The 8720-nt window shown below is 37.7% G+C and overlaps 1 protein-coding gene across 3 annotated transcripts in view; it reads left to right on the top strand.

Annotated features, from left to right (window-relative positions):
* The first annotated feature begins 614 nt into the window (after window positions 1–614).
* LOC107094844 (zinc finger MYM-type protein 4-like) overlaps window positions 615–8720 on the top strand; it is a 30798-nt gene continuing 22692 nt past the window's right edge. Inside the window, exons 1-5 of one of the 3 annotated variants that reach the window (XM_015390709.1) lie at window positions 619–835; window positions 942–1086; window positions 4027–4603; window positions 6765–6817; window positions 6891–7034. In XM_015390709.1, the coding sequence (XP_015246195.1) occupies window positions 1048–1086; window positions 4027–4603; window positions 6765–6817; window positions 6891–7034 (813 nt within the window). In that variant the 5' untranslated portion in view covers window positions 619–835; window positions 942–1047. Of the gene's footprint in view, window positions 836–941; window positions 1087–4026; window positions 4604–6764; window positions 6818–6890; window positions 7035–8720 lie in introns of all 3 variants that reach the window. The other 2 variants (XM_015390727.1, XM_015390717.1) reach the window with 2 other exon arrangements.

Below are 8720 nucleotides of genomic sequence, written 5' to 3'. Positions count from 1 at the left end.
TTAATCTAGATTAAAATGGGTCATTTGTTTTCTGCCAAAGGGTTTCATTAATCAGAATCAGAATTACTCTATTTACTTTAATAATCCCTTGTGGGAAGAAAATGAATTAAATAAGGATAAGAATAAAATAAGATAAGGGTAAGAATAAAATATGATAAGGATGTTATGTGTGTGCTACCTAAATAATAAGTGAAAGTAAGTCTTTGAACAGGTTTCTCTAATCAGATGGTGCATTAGACCAGGAGCTCATTTCCTGTTTCCAAAGTGCATCACATAATACCACTGAACCAACATTTTCATAAAGCGTCCCACTGGAGCAAGTGCAGCAAAATCGCTTCTGCTGCTTCATTTTTGCTGCAGAATACGCGATTTTGCTGCGCCTGCTGCGTCCGGTGTGAACGTAGCATAAGAGTAAAATCTGTACTGGCATATTTAGAATTATAAGAAAGGGTTGTTTATTTAATGGTATGCGAGTTTGTTTGTTTTTTGTTTTGTTTTATTATTCTTAATTTAAAATTTTGCCAGTCGTTCACACACCTTTCCAGTAGGTGGCGGTAATTTACCTTTAGAGTTGTTTGCCAATCGCCAATAAACCAGAGAAGAAAGGAGAGGAAGCCTGCATTCAAGTTGCATTTGGGGTGTGTTGGAAAAACGGAATACCTTAAATGAACCAAGTTACCCTGTAGACCCAGAGACTGGTTTCAGGAAACTCCGAGCTCCCGTAATTAGACATTTTAGTAAATATTTTGTCAGTTTAAATACCAGAAAGGTATTATTTACTTATATACACCGTCAGGGGTTAAAAAAACAAGGAGCACTTCATCTGAGCGTTACGGTAAAGCTTTTTTGTTGTTCAAGAACTTGTTAATACAATAAATAAATACAGCATCTGTGTTGCTTTAAGGACTACCATGTTGCTTATATGAAAAAAATTAAACTAGGTAATTTGGATCAAGTGTAGCATCTTTATTGGCGCTCCGTTTGACGCTCCATTGAAAAGGAGGAGGAGGGCATCTGGAAGCGCGGTGTCTGCAGCATAATTAAAACATGGCGGACTCGGAGGAATTTAGACTTAAACGTTTAAAGGTAAGAAACTAGAAACGAAGACGATAAATGCTCCCGGTGGCCTGATGAAAGCTAAACAAGGCTTCCTTTTCGGCTTTTTAGTTGTAGCCCAGAAAGCTTCCGGGTGGAGATTAGCAGTTGGAGCTAGCATCAGTTAGCTTGCTACTTGGTGGCTCTGCTTAGCATCCTGTTTCAGGGAGAGAAAAAAACGTTAAAGGGTTACAGAAATAAAGAATTCTCCCAATTTTACTGATATTTCCATAAACCTTTAGAGCTTTCGCTGAGATATACATGCAGGTTATGTTGCTGTTTTGTCCTGTTCTCGCGTGGCCCTCCACTGCTGTGAACAATAAATAATACAGATTGTATTGATTTTATACAATTTCTTCCCAATAACAATAAGCCTTAAAGTTTCCTCCTTACAAATATTTTGACAAAATGTTGTGTACTGGTTAATTATTGGTTTAATAATAAAATGTAAATGTGACAACATTGCTTATTGTTAATAGTTTCTCTTTAACATCTTTGGACATATCAGGGCCTGGAACCATTGAGGAGCATTGGGCCCCACCACAGCTTGGGAGCCAATATTGTATATGAAGGCTCTCCCAGGGTTAAGATTATCTTCTATGAAACTGGGTTTTTACAACATGCTGCTAAATGGAGCATTGTCCAATCTGACCCAAACCCAGCTTTAAAAATAGTACAAAAATCCTCAATTTTGGTTAAAGTAAGACCATTGGTAAGCCCAGTCTAAAAGCTTTGTAAAGCAGTGTAAAATCAGCTTTGATTAATGTATGGATTTCATTGTAATAAAAGCTGAACATGTTAGCAGAGGCGTAGCCAGAAATATTATTAAGGGTGGCCAGGCAATAACCAATGTACACTGAGGGGTGGCCGAAAGTGGATGGGGCGATGATTAAGTAAGGGTGGCCATCTAGCTCCATCCCTGCATGCTAGATTTTGGCTTTTTATTTCAAATGCAGTCCAAAACATATTCTCAGGTAGTTGTTAATCATTATCCTCCCCCTTTGTGATTAACACTATGGATCAAAACCCCACAGTACTACGCTTCCTCATCCATTACATGATAGTGTGTAGTGTTATTGGTCCTTAAAGTATTTCCATGCCTATTCCTACTATATCTCTTCAGATTGTGGCTGACCATAAAGAGCCCCTCGTTGAAATAGGGCTGAAACAATGAATCTTGATTAATCGATTATTGAAATCATCGTCAACTAATCTAGTACTCGATTAATCATTAAATGGAGTATGGAGACTTTAAAACATGCCTTTAGTTGACAGAGCAACCTACTAATAGCAATAAATATACCAAAATTGAAAACAAAATAAAATGGATATAAACATTTTTTATTTAAGAAAAAAATGGGTTTTTGCCAATGTGCTCTATCAAGAACTCCTTGAGTGGAAATGTTTTAGTTGCACCTGGTTTATTTTGTAAAAACATCTTTAAGGAACCTTTTGGCTATCCAATTATTAATTGAAGGCATTTGGCTTTTTCCTGTGGACTGATCCTAATTTCTTTGTTGCACAAAATATTTTGTTCAGACACTCACACCTGTAAGGTTGGGTCTTTTGGCTTTGTTTTGAGGCTTATTTAAGGGACACCCGAGACTCCTTTTAGAGCAAGATGTCTGAAAGAGAGTGAGGCCAAGGTTAATCTTCCTTTTGATTGTGGAAACTGCATGTATCATGTTTTGCAAAAACTGTATGTAAAAGCCCTTCTAGTCCTTCATGTGTTTTTAATCTGGTTAATAAAATTTGGGTCTAGTTAGAACAGGATAAATCATCCAGAGCGATCCATTTTAGGGCTGAAACTCATGATTATTTTGCAAATAGATTAATCTATCGATAATTCTTTTCTATGAATCGATTAATAATCGGAGAGCCAATAATTCCTTAAAGAAGGTATTTTACACACACGCATATATGTATGTTTATATAGCCTTTTATGTGCTAAATATTTTGCTCTCTCTCAGCTTGAATGAACCACAAGCCTAACTCGTTAGTTTTTAACTGCTTTCCACAGAGATGTCACCGACAGTAAAGAGATGCTGGTGAGACCTGAAATGGTTAATTTATAGCTGATCAATAAAGCAAAATCTATATCTACTCTAGGTGTCTGCAACCTTTACAATCCAAATATCCATTTTTGACTTCAGTCCAGCCAAAAAAAATGTTCAGAGCCACAAACATTACATTAGCTTTTTTTTTTTTTTTTTAAACAAAATATTAAATATTTCTATATTAAGTAAATATCTACCAAATGAAAGTAAGAAAATATATAATGAATCTTCCATGGGTTGCTGAAATTTTAGGAAAATAATGTAAAGAAAAAAAAACATTTCCAACTTCAAAACAAAATGAAAAATATATTTGTCATATTTAGTCATTTCATTTTAGCAAATTCAATGCAATTAGAAAGCAACTGAAGAAAAAGCTAACCAGCATTTTGTAGTGTATATATTCTTCATTATAATAGCTGGCTCCACGTCATTTATAGATGGTGATGAAGATCGATTGATTGTCTGAAGAGCCGCTTTCATGCTTCTGAGCCACAGGTTCCAGACCGTTGATCAGGTCACTAATGACTGGTTAGCTTAAAATCCAGTCAGATGGCTGTTTCCTAACACAAATCCTTTTCAATATGAGAAAGTAAACCTGAAAACTTCCGTCTACTATGATTTACCAACAAGAATTTAAAAGATGTCTATCTCCTTAAATTTTATTAGAATCAGTTTTGATTTGTGACTTTAATTTTGGTCAGATTAGAGAAGATCTACTGAAAACTTTTGCTATAAAGTTATAGACACAAAGGCAGTGCTTCACTTTGGATCCATTTTTAATGAAAAAAAATACTTTTTTTAGACATTTTGCTAATTTTGTTTTGCACCTTATTTTCTGGAAGCAGACCTAACCGACGTATTTTTCTGTGTCCAGCATGAGGAGCAGATGTCCCGGATGTTCGATGAAGTGATGGGGCTGGGAGAGTTTGCAGACTCCTCCAGGGGCTCTGTGGCTTCTTCCAAGAGTGGCGGTCAAACAGAATCCAAAGGCCCAGAAGAAACTATAGGACAAGGGGAAAACCAGCAAGTTGAAGAAGATAGCAATTCAAGCAGACAGGAGAAAAAGACAGAGGGGACGGAAGAGACAAGTCTTCCGCCCATAGCTGCATCCTCTTCTAAAAAACCCTCATTTAATATAGTAAGGAGTGAAAGAGGAGGTGGGGGGAGTGGTGGAGCGGCCTTTGATGATGCACTGGACGGCCTCCCCTCCTATGGACCTGAGGAGGAGGATGAGGACTGGCACTATGCCCTGCCAATGGGCTCTCTGGAGGATGTTGATGTGGGTAAGGCCAGCAAAATAAGTAAAGTTGGACAGGAGAACAGTGCTTCCGGGGTCGCCCCGTTAGCTGGAAAAGCTGTAGCTGAAGAGGAAGATCAACAGAATGATGGGAGCGCTGAATCTGCAAACACCTCCCACTCCTCCCAGGACCACACCCAGGACAACAGCAGAGGTAAAAAGATCGAACGAAGGTCAATAAAAGGAGGTTGTTAGAATCTGTCAAAAGATTTTAAGATCAGGAGTGTTTTGTGAAGGAGGCTTTTACCACTTTCCCACTGGCTGAAAAGTGGCAGTGGGAAAAACCCACCCGTGTCTACCTGCATAAAACCACTCGGCAAGCGACGCATGTTAAAATTTTTAGGGACATACACGGCACTGTCCAACTATAGTCCAACTCATATTCTCATAGCCAAAAATATAGTTAAAGACTAAGAAACAGAATTAAAATAAGCTGCTTTAATTTGAGCAATGATAACATAAGACTATTAATACAATCTACATTTGGTTGCTGATTTGGATATTGCCTCAAATTCTTTCCCTTTTTTTTTTGTCCTGCTGTTGCTGGAGCCCTGACTCTCCTTCACATTGCAGATGCTGCATCCTACCCCTGTTACATCCTTTGTGAGGTTGATCCACACCTGATAAGCCCCCTCTACCTGTGAAATGAATACATATACATTTAGTTTGTTTTGCTAATTAGATTTAAATCGTACAGATGCGCATTTGAAAATTAAAACGAGGCTGCATACAGCTTAAGGTGAAAACACAGTGCCTAATGAGAGGTGTTTTGTATCTGATTCATTTTTTAAAAATCATGCACAAAACACCTCAGAAATATAAGTTTCTCTTAATTATAAGCAACTGAACAGTTCCTTTCTCCACTGAACACAAGGGACTAAACTAGATTTAAATAGAAATGATGCAGCTTTAAAACTTGTAAGCAGGATTACAGCAAAATATATAAGTTGGAGCCTTTTAAAAATTAGTTCTACTTCTGATACAGCCTGCATGAAGTGCAGTGTGACACAGTATGATAATCTTATTTTCCTTTTAAAAGGAAGAACTTACACAGCTAAAACTCGTGTGCTCTCCTTAAAAGTGTAGTGGGGGATTTTCGTGAATTTTTTAAAAGACCGGCCCTCTCCATTTAATAAAAATAAATAAAAAGGCACATGCATAACCCTGTACCCACTCCTGAGAGGGAACGCCTATTAAACGCGTGCGAGAGCGTGCACAAGCCCAATAAATAACCTTATCTTCCCTGGAAAGTTACAATATAGAAATAGATCATTTTTACTAGCAGTGAAGTGAAATGGATTTCTCTATATAGCATCCCAAACTTTACCCGTCGAGTAGAAACTTCCCAACCGCTGAGAAGCCAACGCCGTGCTTTCAGTGTACGCCATCAAGTAAAAGAATGTCCCAGAAACACTCTGGCCTTTCTCTTCTTCTCATACACTTCATAGGCACTTTTTATCTTACAACCCTTTTTCAAAGAACCGCTGTGAGAAAGACAAGCTTCAATGACTGGTTGAAACCGTAGCTCACCGCATATATGACTGAAAGTGCGCATGCGCAGAAAAAGATAACTCACTGGGAACGAGCATGTAGGACAGCCTTACGTAAACGTATCACCAGAATGATTGATAATTAGGAGGAACTCTTATTTTGAAGATCCACCTGGAAAATGAAAATCCTCCACTACACCTTTAGTGCGCCCTCATACCGTTTTTCCATGGGAACGTTTATTGTTGTGGGGCACTAAATTGTGGTTTTACAAAATCACAGCTTAACATGAAGTAAACCCATATAAAACATATTTTCTCCCTCCATCCAACTCTGTTCTTACACTAGAAGCATCTGTGTGAGTGTATGTGTTTGCGAGCAGGGCTGGTGCAGAGGGGCCCCACCGAGTTGAGGGGCAGAGGAGCAGAATAGATGCCCTGCCCAAGTTTGTTTCCGCTTTTTACAGCAAAAATAACATTTTTATATAAAATTTGCCCACTGGTTTATTGGTGGGGCTCTAAAAAAAACAATAAATTTCCATTCAGAAGGAAATTTCTTGGGATTGTGAATAATTTTGTTTTTAACTTTGTGTCTGGGTAGTGTTGGATCTTCCATGTTGGGGTATAGCTAGCTACTGTAGAAGTATTGTGAATTCTTCTATGAATAATAGACATTTTCTTGTTTTTGTTTTGCCCCTATTTCCACTGATCACCAATGTACTCATAATTACTAAAAAATATTTTTGCCTGTGGACATCTCTTATGATGTTTGCTGTAGTATAAAAGTGAGCTCTATTGTCACCTTGTTAACTCACATTCTTTCCTTAGTGTTAGATGACCAAAACCAGGCAGAGGAGACCCAAGACAGTCAGCAGGAAGAGGTGAGGATCTAAACAGCATATGAAATGGTGTAAAGCTCAAACTGCTTCCAGATATTCATAAACTCTGTTTCAGACAACAGAAAATGCTAATCCCGGGGCTCGTAATCCCCCGTCTCCCAAGACGACCATTAAAGATGAGCCAATCGATGAAGGCTACGATGCTGCTTTGCTTCCTCAGACCTCCAGTAAGCAAATCAAGGAGGAGCTGGAACAAGAGGTAGGAATTTATTTTAAATTCTGATCTAAACATAATTTTCTCTACATATAATCTACTTGTTTTCTTTTCTTTTTTTCAATCTAAACAAAATTCTAAGCTATTAAGTACACTGTGATTCAACAGCTTGTGATTCCTTTCTGACTTTATTAGCATCAGATGATCACAAGTTTTGTAAACTTCTTAGGATCATGCAGTTTGGCAGATATGTTGCACTGCAAAGCTGTAAGGGATTCAACTCACACTTTCAATCAGGTTGAGATTTAGACTTGGAAGAGTACATTGTGAATAAACCCCCATCATTTTACTGTTAAGGGCAGTTTGCATGTTTTAAACTTGATTTATTGTTGTTGATGGTGTAAACCTAAGTCCCATACATTAGAGACTTGATATCTATTCATCAATAATGTTCCTCACCATAGAATCAAATTTAGATTTAAGTCAACATCTCTGTTCTTGAGGCCGGAGCTCATATTTAATTGCATTTTAAAGTAGAGCCATAGCATAAATTTTTTGTATCTGTTGTGTAATGCTACCTTTTTTCCCCCTTTGACTTCCTAGGAAATAAGACTTGTATTTGGATTAGATTCAAAGTAAAAAGGAAAGCATTTAAATGACAGAAAGAGAGGGAAGATTTATATTTGTTGACGTTTTCAGTGATCGGTCCCTATAGCAACAAATATTGTCAAAGTATTCTCTCACCTGCTTTGACTCGCATTTGATCTTAACTGACGAGGCTCTAATTCATCCCAAAGGTTTTCTATTGAGTTAAGGTCAGGACTCTTTGCAGACCAGTCAAGTTCATTCACACCAGACTTTGCCATCCATGTCTAAAATTCTAGTATTGCAATCCTTAAAAGCTCAGAAAAATTGTTAGAGGGGGCTTTTTTCAGTAGCGCAGTGATTAATGCGCATGACCCATGTACAGAGGCCCTAATCACTACTGTTCTGGGTGCTAATAACATTTTCAAGGAGCTTCAGCAGCAGTACCGTTGTCACAAATATCATATTTATAGTCTCCACACTGCAGAGATATTGGAATCTGTGCTTAAATGTCAGCCAAACCCATTTGCACAGGGACAAATAAAACCTTTCAATAAACCAAACATTACCCACCACATATCTGACTCAATAACCATGAAAAAAAACTATTTTCATTAATTTGAGACGGAACTATTCACAATCTTGTAATATATTAAACTGCACTTACAATATTCGCCACTCGACTCACAATGAATGACGGGCTACCCAAGGCAACGGAGAAGACACTAGACCTGTCCTTCAAAACGGGCAAAAAAGAAGGATGCATTTGTCAGGCTCATACCATCTTCCAATCTGGGCAGGCCATGGTGCCGCACTATAACGTAATCAGCTCATCGAATCTGGCCTTCTGAAGAAAGATGCTGAATTTGAACTCAGCTTGTTGAAGAACCACCCACATAGAAGTTAGCAGTGGGATGAGTATGCTAAAAAAAAGCTTTTTTTGTCAAATATTTCAAAGATAGGCATTCTTTTTCAACTTAGAAATATGTCAGAGGCTTTAATAAACATTCTAAAGTAATATGAAGGAAATCAAATCTCACGAGGGTCAAATTATTTTCTAAAACATGTTACCAAATGGTTGATTTATCCATTTATAATAAAGGCAGAGATAAAAAACACAATGTAGTTGGAAAATTATTTCTAAAG

The sequence above is a fragment of the Cyprinodon variegatus genome, unplaced genomic scaffold (genome assembly GCF_000732505.1).
Source record: "Cyprinodon variegatus isolate N-32 unplaced genomic scaffold, C_variegatus-1.0 Scaffold21, whole genome shotgun sequence".
Taxonomy (NCBI): domain Eukaryota; kingdom Metazoa; phylum Chordata; class Actinopteri; order Cyprinodontiformes; family Cyprinodontidae; genus Cyprinodon; species Cyprinodon variegatus.
Note: the sequence above shows the minus strand (reverse complement) of the source record. Positions and strands in the feature narration are given on the sequence as shown.